We start from the raw sequence: 20256 nt of genomic DNA on the forward strand, positions 1-20256 counted from the left end.
AATACTTTTATAGTCCACACTCTAAAACATGACTAAAGAGATTCGGAAGCGACTTTAGGTCACAAACTTTTGGAAGGATTACAATATTTTTGAATTGATTGATAGTTTTAAATGTATAACAAATGAAAATTTGCGGAATAAAAATTTATAAGGAAAAAATTGCATTATGAAATAACGAATTACCTTTTTTATATTGAAAATAACTATCTTTGGATTGTAAACAAAATTTCGTGTAAAATTTTCTAAAGAAAGCAATTGGAATCATAATAATCTATGAAATTTAGCAATATGGTATCATTTTAAAAAATTCAGTACAAGACAATTTTGTAATATTGGAAGAAAGAACCCTAATTTTAAATTTAGGAATTTTTTTAAGTTTACCAGTGAATGTCCGAAATGATTACATCCATTGAAACCTCAACGTGCGTGTCTTCTCCTTGCTTCTTCTTCCTCGTTTGATCTGTAAACGCATTTCCTCCTTCGCCGTGCCTGAAGAAGTTTCATCTCTCGTTGGATCCACTCTTGTTCCTCCTTGTCTTCTTAAATTTTTATTTTTATTTTTCTGGTTCTCCGGATCTCCAGACTCTTCGATGGCGCGTTTGGAGCATGATTTCTAAGGATTTTTAGGGTTTTTATGCTCTTATTGAAGTTCGCATCTGCTGCATCGTTCCGTATGAGCAAACGTGAGTCTGGTTTGCCGGAAAAAACTTGTTTCTGAAATGTGACTGAAAGTATTGGTTTTGGGCAGATTTTGATTCTTCTAATGTCTTTTGGTAGAAAGATTCTTCAAATTGTTTTCGTTAGAGGGTTCTGGGTATCAGACAACATCTGAACAGAGAAAAGTTTTCATCTTTGTTGGGTACAGGATTGGTGGAGTTTTATTGCCAGTGCTTCTCCTGTATATTGTAAATGACGGACCAGAGCTCTGTTGATGGGATTTTAGAGTTTCTTAGGAATAATCGCTTCTCTCAAGCTGAGGAAGCTTTGCGTAATGAGCTTAATAACCGGTCTGACATTAATGGCTTTCTTCAGAAACTTAAGCTGGAGGATAAAGATTCAAATGAAAAGGCTGCTGGTAATGAACTTCGGAGGTCAGGTTCTCGAGATAGTGAAGTCTCCAAGGAGCTGATTGTGAAAGAGGTAGACTGTGGGACTAGCACCAATGGGTCTGTTATCAAGTGGGAAAATGGTGCGACGGCGGACAATCCGAGCAAGAAGGAACCAGTTGTATCAAGTGAGATGAGCTTTACATTCTCCAAGAATTCAGGTGATGCTGCTGCTCCTCCTGATGCCCATTCCTATAAATTTACTTCCAGAAATGGCACCGTGGAGCCTTCTCGAAACATTGATGATAGTAGTAGTAGCAGCTTGGTGGATTTATATGCATTCGAACAGTCGAGGCATGGGAATTTCGCTGATATCGATAAGAAGATAGTGGAAACTGGTGAAGATATCGTTTTCTTTGGCAATAAGAGTACTTCATGGTCTGGAAATTCTAGTAAAGGGAACTCCGGGTCGAAAATAAAGGAACCAAATGAGATTCATCGGCTTGTTGAAAACTCTGGAAAGCATGACAGCTATAAGGGTAGCATTCTTTTAAGATCTGAAGATGTCGTAGATACCTCAGCGAACTGGAGAGAGTGTTCTGTTAAGACTCTTTTTCAATCTTCGAGAGGGGATGCGTCAAACAGTTACAATCTGGTTAGCAGCTCGGACAAGAGAGAGGGAAAGAAGAAGGCAGACATTAGTGATGTGAGGGTGGCAATCAAGGAGCAGGAGAGTGAGGTGGCAAGAGCTTTATTCTTTGGTAAATCTCAATCCACTTTTGATGACAAAAATATCAGCAGCTTAGGTTTTCCACTTGTATATGATACCCGCAAGGAAGAGTTTCCTAGGCTTCCTCCTGTTAAGCTCAAGTCTGAAGACAATCCTCTGAGTCTTCACTGTGAAGAAAAATTTGAACGTGATGGTTCAGGTCCAAGGCTAATCAATGATGAGGACGCCCTTCTCATAGGCTCATACCTTGATGTTCCCATTGGACAAGAAATTAGCTCATCAGGTTAGATTGCATGACAATGTAGCCGTACAACTGCAAAGTTTCCATTGTGACTGCTGAATGACAGTGCATGCATTTTTCTCATATCCTTCATTCCTATAGGAACTACTGTGGTTATCATATTTCTACTCTGCGAATCTGCTGAAGTAACATGTTTGAATTTTGATGAACTCATGAATTAGAACAATGCATTGGCAAATTACCAGCATCAGTTCCAAAGAAAGCAAGTAATTGTTTAGCTTTTTGCATTTATCTGCAAATGTTTGCTCTCATTGTCTTCCTTTCCCACTCTGTTTTTTTTTTTTGATTTCTATAAGGACCATGTCGCTTCACTTTCTACTTTTTTTTTAGTTCAACTTGAACCTTACCAGTTTTACTTCAGGTGTGAAAGTAAGTTTTAATCTCCTAATTATTTCATATAGGTGGGAAAAAATCTACTGGGGGAAACTGGCTTTCAGTAAGTCAGGGAATAGCAGAGGACGCATCTGATCTTGTTTCGGGTTTTGCTACTATTGGTGATGGTTTAAGTGAATCTGTTGACTATCGTAATGAATACTGGGACTCTGATGAGTATGAGGATGATGACGACATTGGTTATGTCAGACAACCTATTGAAGATGAACCATGGTTTCTTGCCCATGAAATTGATTATCCAAGTGATCATGAGAAAGGAACGACCCGTGGAAGTCCTGATCACCATGAAAGAGATGCAAACAAAGACGCAGATGATCAGTCTTATGCCGAGGAGGCTTCTTATATATCTGGAGAACAGTATCTCCAATCAAAAGATGCTGAACCTATTTCTTCAGAAAATGACCGAAGACTTACAGTCTCAGAAATTTATCCAGCTAGCAAGAAAAATGATTTATTAGCCCAATATGATGGGCATTTAATGGATGAGGAATTGCTCAGTTCGATGCGTGATGAGCCTGTTTGGCAGGGGTTTGTAGCTCAGTCAAATGAACTTCTCATGTTAGGTGATAAGAAAGGCATAAATGTCCATCGAAAATCTCATCGTGATGATGTTTACGTCGAAGATGATCAGCATGATTCGGTCAGGTCAATTGGCGTGGGTATTAATAGTGATGCAGCTGATTTTGGCAGTGAAGTACGTGACAGTTTGGCTGGAGGTAGCAGTGAGGGAGATTTTGAGTACTCCCGTGATCATGATCCTGTAGCATCCAGGTTTAAACAACTTTACTCCGAGTCAGATAAGAAACATATTGATGCCCCAAACAAGAATAAACAACAAGCAAGTAAAAATGATGGTCCAGATTACATTGCAGATAATGATTCAAGCGGAAGTTTTCATGTGAAGATTCAAACTGATGGTGGTTTTTCGTTTGGTTCGTCCCAAAAAGATGGGCAGTCAATGCATGCGGAATCTAGTAAATCATTATGGTCAGGCAATCACGAAACGGTAACCAGAGATAGGAACACCGAACGTTTGAGTGCTTCAACAGCTATGGATGATATGGTTGCAACTTGGAGACGAAAAAGTAGTGATTCATCAAGTTCTCATAGTTCTGTGAAAGATAATAATGCAACGTCCATAAAATCTCTAAACTCATCTCCCTCTTCTCTGTCAAATTATGCTTGTGAAGAAAGAAAGCATGCTGATAAAGAAGATGATAGAAATGATAGTAGTGAAATAGAGGATGACAATGCGACAGCACTTGATGATGAAGAGGCAGTGGCTGTCCAAGAGCAAGTTAGACAAATTAAGGCCCAAGAGGAGGAGTTTGAAACCTTTGACCTCAAAATTGTGCATCGAAAAAACAGGTAAGATTTCTCCCCAACTTTTATGGTTTAAACTAAAACAGATAGAAAGTAAGTAAGAAGTTACCTTGTTTAAAAGAGCATCTGTCTCTGAGTCTCTACTTGTTGCGCTCAGCCCAGAAACATCATGTTAAGTAAAACTGTAATTAGCATAACTAATTGAACTAACTATATTGCTTCAGTTGATTTTAACCATTTTACTTTTGAAAAGTTATCCCCAAGATTGAAGTAGTCAAAATATTTCGACATAGCTGAGTGCTGCTCTCTTATTACTTGTTTGGCATTTATCAGGACTGGTTTCGAAGAGGAAAAGAACTTTAACGTGGTTTTAAATTCGGTCATTGCTGGGCGGTACCATGTCACTGAGTACCTTGGATCAGCAGCCTTCAGTAAAGCCATACAAGCGCATGACTTACAGACAGGAATGGATGTCTGTATAAAGATCATAAAGAACAACAAAGACTTTTTTGACCAGAGTCTTGACGAGATAAAACTTTTGAAGTATGTCAACAAGCATGATCCTGCTGACAAATACCATCTTCTACGGTTGTATGATTACTTTTACTACCGCGTAAGTGATCACATCCCTTTTGCAAAATTTGGTTTTGCTATAGTATATCAATAGGGGCAAATTGTGTAACTTTATATAGGGAAACCACTTAATCAGGAAAAAGTCGCTAAGAAGCTGTGTTATGAACTTCTAAAAGTTTCACATATATGCCAATTTATTGAAATATAAAGGGGTCATAATAAACTAAGTAGGTTTGCATTATTATATCTCTTTGTGGATTGTTTGGTGTAACGGATTCCCTGAATGTTCTTTGCAGGAGCACTTGCTAATTGTATGTGAACTTCTTAAGGCCAATCTATACGAATTCCACAAATTTAACAGAGAATCAGGTGGTGAAGTTTATTTCACGATGCCAAGATTGCAGGTTTGTCCGCTTCATCATTAACATTCTTAATAGATATGTATAAATCCGAGTTCTAATCTCTTTGGGATCGTTCTGTACAGTCAATCACTATCCAGTGTCTCGAATCACTTCAATTTCTACATGGCCTTGGACTTATACACTGTGATTTGAAGCCTGAGAACATATTGGTTAAAAGTTATAGCAGATGTGAAATAAAGGTCATTGACCTTGGAAGTAGCTGTTTCGAGACAGACCACCTATGCTCCTATGTCCAGTCAAGGTCATATCGAGCACCAGAAGTCATTTTGGGACTTCCTTATGATAAAAAGATAGATGTGTGGTCTCTTGGGTGCATTTTGGCTGAACTGTGTACAGGCAACGTAAGTTCTGGAATTTCAGCTAGATAATATTGTCTAGTTTGGTTGTTGATTTTTGAGGACAAGAAGGTGAATCCGTGTTTAATATCGAGTTACTTTTGCAGGTTCTCTTCCAGAATGATTCGCCAGCCAGTTTGCTAGCAAGGGTTATGGGAATCGTAGGATCTTTCGATAATGAAATGCTTACCAAGGGACGTGATTCCCACAAATACTTCACAAAAAACCGAATGCTCTATGAGCGGAACCAGGTTAGTGTTTCCAGAGACCTTAAAGGAACATTCCCTGAACTCCAAAAACTCTGCAACTCTTAAGTTGAATGGAAGAAACATATGCTAATAAAGAACATTCTCTCTGGAAAAATTGTTTGTTCAGGAAAGCAACAGATTGGAGTACCTGATACCAAAAAGAACATCGTTGAGACATCGGCTGCCAATGGGAGACCAAGGATTCACAGACTTTGTGGCTCATCTTCTTGAGATAAACCCAAAGAAGCGTCCTTCTGCAGCAGAGGCTCTGAAGCACCCTTGGCTTTCATATCCATACGAACCAATCTCTGCTTAAACAATTGGTGTCTGATTAGTGGAAATGTGAAATTTGAGATGAAAAGAAGAAAAACATTTGTGAAATTTGATTAGAGTGTAACAATGTGTTGTTAAACTTGTGATTATTATTCTCTTAGAACTGATTTAAGTAGTAAAACTTTTTGTATCATCTACTGATCCTTAGTAGTTAGTCCTTTGATTAATGATTCATGAATGTTATTTTTATTGTTACAACTATATAATATAATTCAGGATTAGTTATGCAATCAAATTAAAACAAAAAAAACTTAGAAGAGAAACAATCTCATCGCTCAGTGACTGATTCAGATGACCAGTGTCTCCGTCGCCGTCGTAGCTCCTCCGCATCGTTGCCCATTCTCTAGTCATCTGAATCTGAACAAGCTTTCTCTTCAAGTAGTAATCTTTCTCTCTCTTCTATCTATCTCACTCTCTCAGTGTGTCTCTCCATAGGTTTCATCTTCCCAACCGTTTCGTTTTTTTTTGCTCTTCGGTTGTGATTTTGAAGATTCCTAGAACCGGCTGGCGGAGGAAACAGCTAGGGTTTGCTTTAGCTTCTACTGCGGCTTCAGAATCGCCATCGGAAGGTTGGAAAAGGAAGCTCTGTGGTTCACTCGTTTTCTTCCGTACATTGCATTTGAGCGTTTTTGTTAACCCTTATTGTGAATGTTTGGATTTTCCAGCTACATATGATCCGGAGCTCCGTTTAGTTTTCGAGCTCGCTACCGATTCCGAGTTATATGAGCTTGAGAAAATCCTTTTTGGTCCCAGGTGAAATTCAATGCCTTGATTAAACTTTTCAAATTATAGTGTTGGAAGATTCAGAATTTATGTGATGATGTGAATTTTGTGCTCTTAAGTTATAATGTATTGGGATTACTTTGTTTTGGTGAGCACAGCTACTTCAGCCCTTTGCTGAAATCAATCCCAAACAAAGGAGGAGGTGACCGGCTTATGATAGGCCAAGACATTGAAGTGCGAGATGGTTTTATCGAAGCTCTTGAATCGAGATTCTTGTTTCTAGCTGCAGATGCTCGTTCAACACTCAGGTAGGCTTGCTTGTTCTCTCCTTGACATTAGAGAATAGCTTCTTGTTTTAGGCTTAACTAGGATGCAAACTAGGGTATTAAGTTTTCAATGAAGTAGATATCATCCTTGATTAGTTACTCTGTTGCATTGACTCTGTTACCAACTTCAGTATTAATCTAGGTGAAATTGATCCGTTATCTCTTCACTATATATGTCCATAGAGGGTCAGAACCAAAGATTTTGAGTTCACTTTTTCATTGTATAGGGGTTGGAGGCCTTCATACAGAAACGTTTTACTTGCGGTGAGAAATAATTTGAATATTCCCTGCTCCAGCCAATTGCCAACCGAAGACCTAGAAGCAGAGATTTTTCTTTATCTTGTCGACAATTTCTCGAGGTATTCAGGGTGACTCATTTGTTTCAATGCACGCTATTTCAATTGAGTGAGTTCTTTGTCTTTTTTTCCGCTGTAACCTCTAACTTATCCATATAGTGAAGCATCAGGGGTTTTTCCAGGCATGTGGGAAAATTCTGAAGTCTCAGAGGCAGAGGGAAGCTTAGAACTCGGGCTCAGTAAATGGAAAGTTGAACTACTTGCCGCACTACAAGTGGGTGCTACAGAGGTCCAATCTATGATTCTGAAGGTAGTCTTGTTTTAAGGTGTTTCACTTTTTAAAATAATATCTTTGTTCTCAAGCTTGTGTTTTTGTTTCTTCAATTTTCTTGCAGGGTGGTGGCATGATCACATTCGCCAAAGTTTATCAGTTGGTATGAAATCGATAACAGTTTGTGTGTTTAAACTTCTTCTTCTCTGAGGCGATACAAATAACTGGTATATTCTGGCCCTATATAGTTGGCTAAGAAACTATCTGGAAAAGTATTCCTTGAAGCTGCCAACTACCAGATTAGGAAAGAGATGCTAAAAAAGGTTTGCATCTGTATTTATTTCATCATGCTGCATAAGAATTTTTCATCATCACTCAGGGATTTGCGATGCACTATATCATGAAGTTCCTGAGAAGCATTACATGTCAATGATGTAACTGATTGATATGTTGATACGTTAACCTCTTTTTACAGGGTGGGCAGTTTGCTGCCATTAACTTGGAATCTCGAGCAGCTCTGTTAGCAGCGAAGCATGTATTTACTTTTTCCATCTCTCGTTTTTTTTCTTTTCTTTTCTATCTCTCTATTGCCTTTGAGCTATCTTCATTACACAAACTACATTTCGCCTAACAATGTGATTACAGTGACCTTAAATTGATCACAGGGATTTGCAGGGGCTGCATCCAGATACATTGGCTTAAAAACAGCGATGCAATTACTTGGCCCCATGTAATAGCCACTCCCCTAATCCGATCTAACACAGCATTTACATTACATATGCACATGAATCTGCATCTAATTCTTCTTAAATTGTTTATGTCCGGACAATAATTGTGGAATCTTCAGGATGTGGGGGACATTACTGGCTGACTTAGTGATTCAGATGCTCGAGACTGACTACGCTAGAATCCTAAGAGCAATTTACGCATTTGCACAGGTACTTCTCTTTTTGCACCAAAGTCTGCATTTGTTTTGTAGTAAGATCTCATTGACTAGATTTAATGAGTTTAAAAGGATTGTTTTGTTTTGCAGATTCGGATCACCAGGACATACAGGCTACCTTGTAAATGAAGTAACAGTTTGTTTTCTCAATCTCAGTGTCCCTACGAACTATGTCGGTAAACAATGTTTTTCACACTCGTATAATTCGCTTGTGGTTGAAATCAAATTAGACGTTACTCGAGTAGATAGAGAGTGGTCCAGAGAATTGAGCGTTTTGCGAAACAATATTTTGGAGCCATGGAAACATGTTTTACAGATTTTAAAAAAATCTGATTCCTTAGTGGTAACGAGCGGATAAGCGACGTGTGGGGTTCACTGTGACACGTGTGGGGTTCGCGAAACAAGGTAAAGATATTAGTCCTCTGAGTGCTTACCACGTGTGTGGTCCGCGAATCCTCGAAAGCAACGGCTCTTGTTTCTTTCACGACGATAAGCCGCCGCGTTTCTTCACGTGCCTTTTTGTCGGAATTTCAGACTATTCTAGACAACAACTCAACAAGTCATTATAAAACTAATTATGCTATAGTCGCGAAAATAATGCGTTACTAGGTGAATTATTACTAGATTAGTAGTACACTTTTATTTCTTATTGTGAAGACTTATTTAGATTTTATCGAGTTGTCCTATATAGCCGACTTGGTATAAATGATCCTCGATTATGTCTTAAAATCTCTATTAGTGTGGAGTGAACATACATGGTGTATCAGTATATGGGGTTACCAAAATCCGGAGTGATCAAGTCATTTTTGTTTTTGTGGTTATTATTTCAAAACATGTGGTTAATTTATTTGTGGCCCTCGTTGAGAACAAGACTTTTTATTGTTTTAGAAAGATGAATAAAATTCAAATTGAAATTTGATATCACGAAACCTCTATTATATAATCGTCCAAAAAATGATGACGTGACGTAGGAGACAAGGTTAAAAATAACTAACATATGGTTAGATAATATCCAATACTTTTTTTGGATAAAAATATTATCCAATACTTGTGGCATTTTTTTTTAATTCTTTTCTTATTTTAATAGCTAAAATTTATACCACCAATATATAAATAAGTAGACTTTCTTAATCTTACACATGTAATACAAATTTGTTAATAACTTTGATTATGTGATTTTCTTATTAATTTTGTTGGGTAAATTTTCTAGGGTATTTATTCTATAAACTATAAAATGTACATTAAACAAAATGTATAAAATTAAGGAATACATAAAGGTGGTGATTAGAAAATTCATAATTGTTGGAGCTTTTTATAGATAGGATCATATGATAGGACGGTCTTTTAGGGTAAAAAATACTTCAAAAATTAGTGTAGAAACAATAGTGACCTTACACGTGTAAACTCTGGAACAATCTACTCGTCTCTTCTCTTACATACCTCAACCCAAAGCTACGAAGACAACTCTTCCAAGTTCCAAACAAATATCACAAAAAGTAATAAACTAATCAAACACAAATTCTACAAATACAGTGAATTTGTTGTTTATTTAATTTGTTCAACGATTATCCTCTCAAATCCTTTCACTATCATCTTTTCCTTATTCTTCTTCTTCTTCTTCCTCTTCATCGGCCATTATAAAGCTCTGTTTTTTATTACCCTGTTTTATAAACAGAGGAAGCCCTAAATTTGGATTCTCTATTCTAAAGTTTTCTCATTTCGCTAATTTTGGAGAAAAACGATTGTTTTTTTTAATCGTTTCTTCATTTCTGATTCATTTTTCTTGGTTTATGATCTGTTCAAGTAAAGGAACAATCTTAATCGCTAGAGGTAAAAATTCAAATACAATCCCTAGATTACCCCTAAAAGGGTCATCCACAAATTACGCGAATCGAATTCAAATTCGAAACCCAATCAGTGTCAAAACTTTCCGGCGATCATCTTCATCGTCAATGGCGGTGGAAACAATGTCGATGGGATCAGATTCATCAACTTTGATTCTAACATCAGGAGCAAGCGGTCGCGTTAGGGTACTCTTCTCGATGCGAGAGCTTAAGCGTCTCGTTACGATTATCCAATCGTTGATTCTTTTCCTCCTCCTTCCGTTTCGCGTCGTCGTTTGGCGGCGGAGGACTGGTGCGGTGGTTATCAGAGACGATAAGCAAGAGAGGAAGGTTTGGTCTCCTCCGCAGATCGTGGTGAGGAAGAGGAACATCGGTGGCGAAAGCAGCGTTTCTCCTCCGTCGGTTCCAGCTGCGGTGGTGGATGGGGAGGTTGCTGTTCGACGTGAACTGGCGATTAAGCGAGTTTTGGAGGATGAAGGCGGCGATGGAAGCTCCGTCAGAGATTATTCGCTATTCACGACGAAGAGAGGAGATACGTTGTTTAGTCAGTCATGGTCACCTCTTTCCCCAAATCACAGGTCATTTCTCCATTATTTTAATCATTTAAGGATTTTTGGTTTGATTAATGTATTAGTAGTCGTTGTCAATCTTAGGATCAATACATAATTATGCATATTAGCCTTTTTGAGTTCAAGTGAGTCTTGTTGTTAACTAGAGAATAATGTCAATTGGATGTTTCTGGAAATTAGTAATGGAAGAACAAAAAATTCCAAATGATTTAGATGTCAAGTGTTGAGAGAAGATATTTGTGTTGGATTTTATTTTATTTTGTCTGGTAGTCCTAATTAATATCTTGGCTATAGCTTGAGGCTTGAGTAATTGAATATTGTGGTGGATCCCCTTGATATTTATATATATATTCCTTCTTGCTCATAATATTACATTATTTTGATTAGCTTAACCAGAGATAGTCATATATGTTTTTGTTGAACTAACCTTTAATAGTGATGATTATTTAATCAAGTAACAGGATTAGATTTAGTTGGTAAGCTTTTCTTGAGTGTTATGAAGAAATTATGAAGCAGATTAGCTGGGAAAATTTAGAGAAAGATGATATTTGCTTGTCAAAGTGGTTTTCAAGGATCATTGTATAATATTAGATGCATGTGACTTTGTTGATAATGATAGATACATACGACCGTGTACAGTATCTTTCCTTGCAAAAGACATACAATCTGGTTTAATGTTTCGTTAACACTATCACTTTCCTTTCTTTTAATATGGTTTTGAATCTTTCATGCCTCTGATTTTGTAAGCTATTCTGAGCTCTGTTTAAATACAAGTCAAGAAAGTGGTAAACTTTCAATCATTTTCTTGTCTGGTTTCTTATTTTTTTTCTATATGTTCTTGCAGGGGACTTATTGTTCTGCTACATGGATTAAACGAGCATAGGTTTGAACCTAGTTATGCACCATTTGAGTTTATTCTAATTTCCTTGGCCTTAGGAATCTTAACATTGGTTTATTTTTTTCAAAATTTTGACAGTGGCAGGTATAGTGATTTTGCAAAGCAGCTTAATGCTAATGGGTTCAAGGTCTATGGAATTGACTGGATCGGTAAGTAATCTCACTTCTCGTTCACTTTCTGTTACCGTTTTGATGTTCATTATAGCTAAACGAGCCTCTAGAGACTTAAGCATTAGGTTTTTGTCCTCTTCCCCATACATCACATGAAAAATTAACAAAGAATAAATCTCAACATGGTTTTCAACTACAAATCTTGATGATATTTAAGGTGTTAGGTTAAAGTTTTCGATATAGAAGCCATGATATTGATCTTGAATATTTGGTGGGATATTTGAAATAAGTTCTGTTAGAATAGATGCACACCTTAGTACCTTTAAAACGTGGAAACATTAGAGAGTTTTTACGATGCAACTGTTTTCATAGGCTAGATACAAAACTCTTCAACCATACCTCTCTCTGTTTGGATGTCGCAGGGAATATTGTGATTTTTGTTGGGGTGGTGCCTAATTCGTGTGGAAAGGTGACACATGAATCCCATCTTTAGCTTTATACTTCTGACAACTTAGGATCTATAATTTGTTATATTGGCAAACAACTTGAATGTCTCTTAGATATCTGTATTGCTTCTGCGTCTTTATAGCCGTTTTCTTATATCTCCCTTAATGATAAACTTGCAAATCTGTAATCTTGACTGAGAGGAGACATTTTTTGGTTTTAACCCAACAGGTCATGGCGGAAGTGATGGACTTCATGCTTACGTTCCTTCCCTTGATTACGCTGTCACAGATTTGGTATGTAGGAGTCTCTGTCTCTCTGGTTTTAGCTTGCAAAGCATCCTATTGTTGAAAACAAACTCACACTTATCTCATTTGCAGAAATCATTTCTTGAAAAGGTATTCACAGAGAATCCAGGACTCCCCTGTTTCTGCTTTGGACACTCAACAGGTGGAGCAATCATCCTCAAGGTAACATCTTTAGACCCATTAAATAACATCATAGTTTCATCCGATAACTACACAAATTTAAACAGTGTCAAAAACAACTCAAGTGCAGGCTATGCTGGATCCAAAGATTGAATCTCGAGTTTCAGGCATTGCATTGACTTCACCAGCTGTTGGAGTCCAACCATCCCATCCAATCTTCGCTGTAAGTTAATCCGAAAGGTCAAGTCATAATTTACGCGTTTTCAGCCAAGTCTTAGCAATCTGATCAGTTCTCTTTGTTGTATTTTATCAACAGGTTCTTGCTCCAATCATGGCGTTTCTACTACCCAGGTACCAAATCAGTGCAGCAAACAAGAAAGGAATGCCGGTTTCTCGTGACCCAGCAGCTCTCATCGCCAAATACTCTGACCCATTAGTCTTCACCGGATCCATCCGGGTTAAAACCGGCTACGAGATCCTTAGAATCACTGCTCACTTGCAACAGAACCTGAACAAAGTGAAAGTTCCCTTTCTTGTGATGCACGGTACTGACGACACAGTTACCGATCCTAGCGCCTCAAAGAAGCTCTACGAGGAAGCTGCCTCGTCAGACAAATCACTCAAGCTCTACGACGGGTTGTTGCACGATCTTCTTTTTGAACCCGAACGAGAAATCATCGCTGGAGCCATATTAGATTGGCTAAACCAGCGGGTTTAGCTCGTTCAAACCAACAATCACTATCGCATCGAATCAAGAGATTCTTGATTCAGACAAGAATAATTAATTCGCGGAATTTTCTGAGTGTGTTGACTGAGAAACGTGAGGAAAAAGAAGTTCTTGGTCGAATTTTCTCAACTCAGAAGTAGAAGGAAGATAAGAGAAAAAGAGAGACTCCAAATCTGGACTCTCTTGCTATGCTTCTTGACGTCGGTATATTGTTATAAATCAATAATTTTGTAACCTTGGATTTTAATATCTTATACCTGTAATACCAATTATTATTTATATCGAAACTATATATGATTTTGGCTATTTCGATAGTTTATCCCTAAATATTATTCTTTGATTTTGTGATGTTTTGTTGTTTGTCCAAGAACCACAAATTGGGTGGTGTCCTATAAAATTAAAAGAGTTTGAACACTAAATGAAATTCAAGCTCTGCAACTTGTCGCATCCTTAGATCAAACGAATCATCGGCTTTGGACTCTAGGTTCTCATTTTTTATTTTATTTGAAGTTCGTTTCGAATGTTACTTATTATAGAAAAGTCCACCAGCATTAACTTTACCGATGACATTAAAACAGAATTGATGAGATTTATTCGAAGAAAACAGCTTAACAAGCCATGGAAAATGTATTGTATTTTTTTCCTAAATTAATCATTCATACTCTTCTTGCATACTGTAATAAAGCTCTTCATGACCTATCTTCTCATTTAAGAATAAATAAACTTCTCGATTTCACTGACAGTTAATTGCATCAAACTAACACAGTTTTGAAAATACGGATGTCATTAAAGTCAAACAGATATAAATTGAGTATTCGGTTACTATTTTCTTTACGTTTGAGATCAATCACCAATAGAGAACATGCTTGCTAATCACGCCAGTCATGTAAGAAAAAGACTTTAAAACTCCTAAAATCATAAAGACACAACTCTACTTAGACCTAAAATCATGTAGCTGGTGGAGTAACAAGGTAGCAGCAACGGTAAAAAGGACCAAATACTAGCTGTAAGAGCGACGACCAATAATGGCTGTAAAACGACCAATCTTGCTATGGGGAGTGCCAACGATCCGCGGTTTAATCCTAGAGCGCAAAAAATTAGTGAGAAGTTAGTTTACAGACTTTGTTATCAAAGAATGAATAAAGAAGAAGAAACTGATTTTTGTGTACCTCTGGTGATATTCAAAGCAGGCATCTGACATGGCTTTTAAAACAAGCCATGGCCTATAATTACGGCAGCGTTGACAGTGTTTTAAGTTAGAAGAGAAGTAAAACTCTTCTCTATCTATGGCGAACATAACATCGATCTTCCGTCCTCCCAAATGACTTCCATTGAGTGTCAACCCCTTGGTTTCATTTTTCATATCAATGAAAGCATATCCCACCGAAGCACCGGTAGAACACGCAATGGGAACATAAATCAGATAGACCTTACCACATGAAGAGAAATGATTCCACAATGCTGTCTTGATTTCATGCCTTGGATGGGAAGTATCAAATCCTTGTACAAAAAGGGCGCTGTCAGATACTCCCAGATGAGCTTTATCATCGAAATTGCACTCATTGTGATATATCGGTTCCACCTTTTCCTTTGGGGGCTATATATCCACGCACATAAAAATGGAATCAGTTCAAAGAACCGTTTGACATCTAATCAGAAACCAACTTATACCATGTAAGAGAAGAATACCGTGAATGGAATGGCAGGTCGTATGGGACATGTTCCAGAAACCCTGTCTAGTTCTTTAATAGTATCATTAAACTTTTCGTAAACGGTGCTGAATTTTTTAGTTTCCTGCTGAATAAGAAATAGACAGCAACAAAATCAAAAGCTGTAGCTCTCTCGATTGGAAAAGTGGGTTAAACAAATTTCAAAAAAAAAACAGAAATTCATCTTCTCATCAGATTTCTCATCCTCACACGGTTTCGCTATGCGTTTCTTCCAAACAAGAAAAAAAACCAACCACTTGAGTTTGTATAAATAAAAATTAAATATCTCAGCTTAAACGTAGTACAGAACAGGAGACCTTCTCAGATGTTTCATTTTGGTTCTTCTGCTTCTTCTGTTTTTCTTTGATTTCCACATTATCCAACTCTCTCTTAGCTTTTGTTACCCAATAGAAAAAAAAGCAGATTCAAGATATTTTAAAATCGTTCTTCACAAACAAATAATACAAAAAAAAAAAGCCAAATGCATACCTTTCTGCAAAGGATCCGTGACCTTACTAACATCATGAACTGATTCAACCTAAAAATCCGAAACAATAACAAAGTTACTAGAGAGTAAAGAAGAAGAACGAATACAAAAACCATAATAAGAAGAAGAAGAATTACATCGGTGGATGTCGAGCATTTCTTGAGCCTCCGGTCCATGGTGAAGTTGAGTAGATAGAGCTCAGCGGCTGCTAGGTTTTCGATTGCAAGAGAAGCGAGACACCGAAAAGAAAAAGAAAAAGAAAAACCATTTTATTCAGGTCTGAGCTGGGCTGGGCTGTTGTTGGCTGGGCCTTGACTTTTGTGTATTATATTGTGGGCCACCATCTTCTAGAATTTCTCTACTTTTTCTTTCTTAATATCAATACCGATTTAATGTGTCTAAACCAAAACAAAAGATACACATTCGTTTGGCTTAAGAAGAAGAAGACCTTCAAAATCTGATTCTTATGATCCCATACAATATATTTTATATATAGACTATATTGGATCAAAAGAATCAGAAGATTCAAACGTAGCAGCGTAAATAATCTCTTTTAAATCCGTCTTTGTGGCCAAATCATGTGAAAAAATCCTAATTATGTGAAGAATTTGAGATTAATGATCAACCAATACAAAACAGCGAAAAATTCTTGAAGATTCACAAAATACGACACAGATTTCAAGGCCCACAAGGCCCATACTATAACAGCCCAGCCCACCTAAAACTTGAATAAAACGTCTTTTGTTTGTTTCTCCTCTTGGCTCTTGCTATAGAAACCCTAGCAAGTCGCTGAGCTCTTTTCTACTCAATTTCACCATGGAAAAGAAATGCCCGACATCCACAGATGTATAATCTTCTTCTTTCTTATGAATTTATTTTTCGTTCTTCTTCTTTTACTATCTATTAACGTTGTGGTTGCTTCGGATTTTTAGGTTACGAATCCTTTGCAAAAAAGTAAGAATTTTTTAGGTTTACCCTCTGCCTTTTTAGTTTGTTTGTGAAGAACGATCTTAAAATATCTGAATCTCGTTTTTTTTTATTTTGTTATCAACATAAGCTAAGAGAGAGTTGGATAATTTGGAAACCAAAGAAAAACGGAAGAAACAGAAGAAACACAACGAGAAATCTGATGAGAATAAGGTCAGATCCTACATGAATTTCTATTTTTTCTTTAATTTGTTTCACACACTTTTCATTTCTCTTCATGTGGAAAGGTCTATCAGATATATGTTCCCATAGAGTGTTCTACCTTCCCATGTGGAAAGGTCTCTCGATTGGAAAAGTGTGTGAAACAAATTAAAGAAAAAACAGAAATTCATGTAGGATCTGACCTTATTCTCATCAGAGTTCTCGTTGTTATGTTTCTTCCGTTTTTCTTTGGTTTCCAAATTATCCAACTCTCTCTTAGAGTATGTTGATAACAAAATAAAAAAACCGAGATTCAGATATTTTAAGATCGTTCTTCACAAACAAACTAAAAAGGCAGAGGGTAAACCTAAAAATTTCTTACTTTTTTGCAAAGGATTCGTGACCTAAAAATCTGAAGCAACAACAACGTTAATAGATAGTAAAAGAAGAAGAACGAATAATAAATTCATAAGAAAGAAGAAGATTATACATCTCTGGATGTCGGGCATTCCTTGTCCATGGTGAAATTGAGTAGAAAAGAGCTCAGCGACTTGCTAGGGTTTCTATAGCAAGAGCCAAGAGGAGAAACAAACAAAAGACGTTTTATTCAAGTTTTAGGTGGGCTGGGCTGTTATAGTATGGGCCCTGTGGGCCTTGACATCTGTGTCGTATTTTGTGACCCATCATCTTCAAGAATTTTTCTCTGTTTTGTATTGGTTGATTCATTAATCTCAACTTCTTCACATAATTAGGATTTTTTCACATGATTTGGCCACAAAGACGGATTTAAAAGAGATTATTGACGCTGCTACGTTTAAATCTTCTGATTCTTTTGATCCAATATAGTCTATATATAAAATATATTGTATGGGATCATAAGAATCAGATTTTGAAGTTCTTCTTAAGCCAAACGGATGTGTATTTCAAATTTGCTCCCAAAACAAAAATCTGATGTACAAAGAATTCTTTATAGCAAGAAGTAAAATTGGTGAAAATTTTGATTGTTTGACCTAACATTATTTATACGTTTTCTTTAAAAACTCTTCTAAACGTTGAACTCTTTTAACCAAAAGTAAATAAATATTCAATGGCATACTATGTTAGATTCAAGTCTCAGCAAAGAATTAAAAAGTGAGTTCACTTGTGAAGTAGCTTGTGGAATTTTAGTTCAAAATAAGTGTCTCGTAACTGATGGGGAAAAAAAAGTTGTTGCATGAATGCTAAGAGATAATGTGCATTCTTTTAAATATATCAGATCTCTTCTCAAAGGTGCGCAAAAAAAATAATAATTAAGATTGGTATAGAGAAGAAATTTAAAGTATTATTATAAACTTTTATTTGCTAACTCCTTATTTTGTTTGCATCATTTTTCTAACTTTATCTTTTTTCTAAGATTTGTCTCATAACTATTGCAGGAACGCAAAGAGACGATAAATTTTTTCAAAAAGATCACATCACTTCTCAAAGCCAAGCAAGAACATTTAATAACTAGTGATGGCCTAGAGAAGAAGTTTATGGTATTATCATAAGTTTTTACTTGCTAACTGATTGATTTTATTAATGTTATTTATTTTTATGATTTATTTTTGCACTCAGCTTGAAAATGCTGTTATCTTTTGGCAATTGGACAAAAAAATGTTATATTGTTTGAGGTCAAAAAGACCTGACATTATTCTCAAACCATATAAGCAACGCCTAGGTATAGATACTAGCGTCATATTGACGACTTAGAACATACACGTTCGTATATGGGGGACATATATCGATGGAATGAGCATATATCGTCGGCCTGACAAAGATTTTGATGATTTTGAAGCTTTTGTAGCGGTGTCATTTGAAATCCTCTCATCTCACAGTTCCTACAATCGAATAGTAAGTATAAGAAAATTAAATAGTAGAGTAACTTTATTATTTGATATATACTTTCAAACTAATTTGAAAATTTTGAAACTATTTCACTTCATTTTCAAAGTATATACACTCCATCAGACATGTAATGCAAATTCAGAGATTACGAGTACCTTAATTGGCATATTGTCTTCCTAACAAGGTGTGATTTTCAATTCATTGATGGAGTGTTCACAGAGTTCATTGATGGAGTGTTCACAGAATTTTAAAATTCCTAGATTCCAATGCAAATCATAAGCATTTTTAATTAATAATATTAAAAGAAATGTTAATATTGTAGAATCATTTAAGAAGAATTTAAATTGTTGAAAGAGAAATCAAGCAAACGAATAGTAGAATATATATGCAAGTAAAAAAAATGCTCATTTTCTCTCAAAGACAGTATTTTGTGGAGATTTTTTTGTACAAAACTATAAAAAAAAATTAAGTCTGATTCATAAATATTAGACTTAGATTTTTTAATAAAGATTATCATAAATATTTATAGACTGAAATAAATAAATAAATAAATAATACAAGTAGATAAAGACAAAGTAATGATATTCCAAATAACAATAATCCAAAAGACTAATTTGAAAATCTGTTTCACTTGGCCATATACAACAAAGCTGTGAAGTCACAACAACAAGTCAAGAGGGGTGACCTCTATTTCTTAATTTGTCACACTCAAAAAAGTGACCACCACCATAAACTTTTCTTCTTGGTGACTCATCAATGCTAACGTAAGCCAATAGATCAGCATATTCATTTCATAATCTATTCAGAATTATAGTGATGTAAGTTAGTAAGCAAAAAAACAAAGAAATAATAATAATATCAAATTCTTCCACTTGCTAAACAAAACCACCGGAATTTTCGACGAACATCCATAGCGAGATTGTTGCGCAAGCAAGTGCCAAGTGGTGAGTGGGTGACCCTTATCAATAATATTATTTTCTTTGCGTAAGTATATTTTTGTTTTTGGCAACTACATTTTGATTTTCATTAAAACATCATCAACTGCGCCACCCTCTTTTTTTTCTTAACTTGCTTTATTTAATTTTTGTTTTTCCACGAAGATAAAATGAAAATAACTAAATCATTGCTATAATCAAAAACTCAAAAGATTAGATCTATATGTAGTTTTGGGTACATTACGTTGCAATTATTCTTTACATTACTTATAATATTTTTTCAAGAGCATTGCCATTGACTTACGGTGAGAATCTGTAATAAACACAATGATATTATAATTAATAAAATTATTTTCATCAACAACAATCAAAATCTATTTGTATTAGGTAAAGAGAATTTTTTTATTGTGAATTATTTTAAGATTATGGAGACTAATGGGCCAACAAACATGAACTATAAAATAAAATGATTGATTATGATTCAACATTCTACAATAATACTATAAGATATCTACTACACTTGTCACGAGTGACTATTACTTTTTGATTTAATATAGATTAACCCAAAACTTATGTACACGATTGATTGAATTAATGAATTGAAAAAGAACATAATTTGATGATCTTAATAATTAAGGGTTCTTACAAGAACGATTTTCCCCTAACATTCTGGAGTATATTATATGTACAAAAATCACGATCATAAATATCTCCAGAAAACTCTACAAAAATTAAAATAATTTCAAATCTAATATTCCAACTTTTAAGATTCCAGATTCTGTTACAAAAGGAATCGAATCAAAGATCTTCCCGGAGAAAAGGATGAGCAAGAAGCTGCGGCGCCGTCC

At 35.9% G+C, this 20256-nt stretch overlaps 5 protein-coding genes across 9 annotated transcripts in view; 3 read left to right on the plus strand and 2 right to left on the minus strand.

Moving 5' to 3' along the window:
• The first annotated feature begins 322 nt into the window (after window positions 1–322).
• AT1G73460 (Protein kinase superfamily protein) lies at window positions 323–5928 on the plus strand. Of its 2 annotated transcripts, NM_001334596.1 has the most exons (8): window positions 323–683; window positions 866–2059; window positions 2479–3838; window positions 4127–4406; window positions 4663–4770; window positions 4851–5129; window positions 5231–5374; window positions 5499–5928. In NM_001334596.1, exons 2-8 carry the CDS (start codon window positions 910–912, stop codon window positions 5685–5687), a joined length of 3510 nt encoding a protein of 1169 aa, NP_001319375.1. In that variant the 5' UTR covers window positions 323–683; window positions 866–909; the 3' UTR covers window positions 5688–5928. The 2 variants fall into 2 exon arrangements, with proteins under 2 accessions (NP_001319375.1, NP_177488.2); NM_106005.4 differs by having other exon boundaries at window positions 323–2059.
• AT1G73470 (uncharacterized protein) lies at window positions 5904–9113 on the plus strand. 3 transcript variants are annotated; one of them, NM_106006.3, is made up of 12 exons: window positions 5904–6082; window positions 6195–6273; window positions 6370–6457; window positions 6586–6735; window positions 6981–7112; window positions 7209–7359; window positions 7445–7483; window positions 7569–7643; window positions 7796–7855; window positions 7986–8050; window positions 8168–8258; window positions 8354–9113. In NM_106006.3, exons 1-12 carry the CDS (start codon window positions 5996–5998, stop codon window positions 8390–8392), a joined length of 1056 nt encoding a protein of 351 aa, NP_565065.1. In that variant the 5' UTR covers window positions 5904–5995; the 3' UTR covers window positions 8393–9113. The 3 variants fall into 3 exon arrangements, with proteins under 3 accessions (NP_565065.1, NP_849881.1, NP_001185391.1); NM_001198462.1 differs by having other exon boundaries at window positions 5937–6082; window positions 8336–8502; NM_179550.3 differs by having other exon boundaries at window positions 5904–6273.
• A 352-nt stretch (window positions 9114–9465) lies between these two features.
• Window positions 9466–13628, plus strand: AT1G73480 (alpha/beta-Hydrolases superfamily protein). The gene is made up of 7 exons (NM_106007.3): window positions 9466–10685; window positions 11521–11559; window positions 11653–11723; window positions 12360–12424; window positions 12509–12598; window positions 12687–12779; window positions 12873–13628. The coding sequence occupies exons 1-7, from the start codon at window positions 10054–10056 to the stop codon at window positions 13272–13274; spliced, it is 1392 nt and encodes a 463-aa protein (NP_565066.1). The 5' UTR covers window positions 9466–10053; the 3' UTR covers window positions 13275–13628.
• Window positions 13629–13970: 342 nt separating this feature from the next.
• Window positions 13971–15778, minus strand: AT1G73490 (RNA-binding (RRM/RBD/RNP motifs) family protein). Of its 2 annotated transcripts, none has more exons than NM_106008.4 (6): window positions 15617–15778; window positions 15482–15530; window positions 15310–15386; window positions 14973–15077; window positions 14453–14880; window positions 13971–14365 (listed from the first exon to the last, which is right to left on the minus strand). In NM_106008.4, the coding sequence occupies exons 1-6, from the start codon at window positions 15653–15655 to the stop codon at window positions 14284–14286; spliced, it is 780 nt and encodes a 259-aa protein (NP_177491.1). In that variant the 5' UTR covers window positions 15656–15778; the 3' UTR covers window positions 13971–14283. The 2 variants fall into 2 exon arrangements, with proteins under 2 accessions (NP_177491.1, NP_001185392.1); NM_001198463.1 differs by having other exon boundaries at window positions 14048–14365; window positions 14973–15080; window positions 15617–15752.
• Window positions 15779–19878: 4100 nt separating this feature from the next.
• The window catches only part of MKK9 (MAP kinase kinase 9), a 1553-nt gene continuing 1175 nt past the window's right edge, over window positions 19879–20256 (minus strand). The window contains exon 1 of the mRNA NM_106009.3: window positions 19879–20256. This exon is cut by the window's right edge and continues 1175 nt beyond it. Coding sequence (NP_177492.1) covers window positions 20207–20256 — 50 coding nt within the window. The 3' untranslated portion in view covers window positions 19879–20206.

Source organism: Arabidopsis thaliana (assembly GCF_000001735.4).
Source record: "Arabidopsis thaliana chromosome 1 sequence".
In the NCBI taxonomy this organism is placed as follows: domain Eukaryota; kingdom Viridiplantae; phylum Streptophyta; class Magnoliopsida; order Brassicales; family Brassicaceae; genus Arabidopsis; species Arabidopsis thaliana.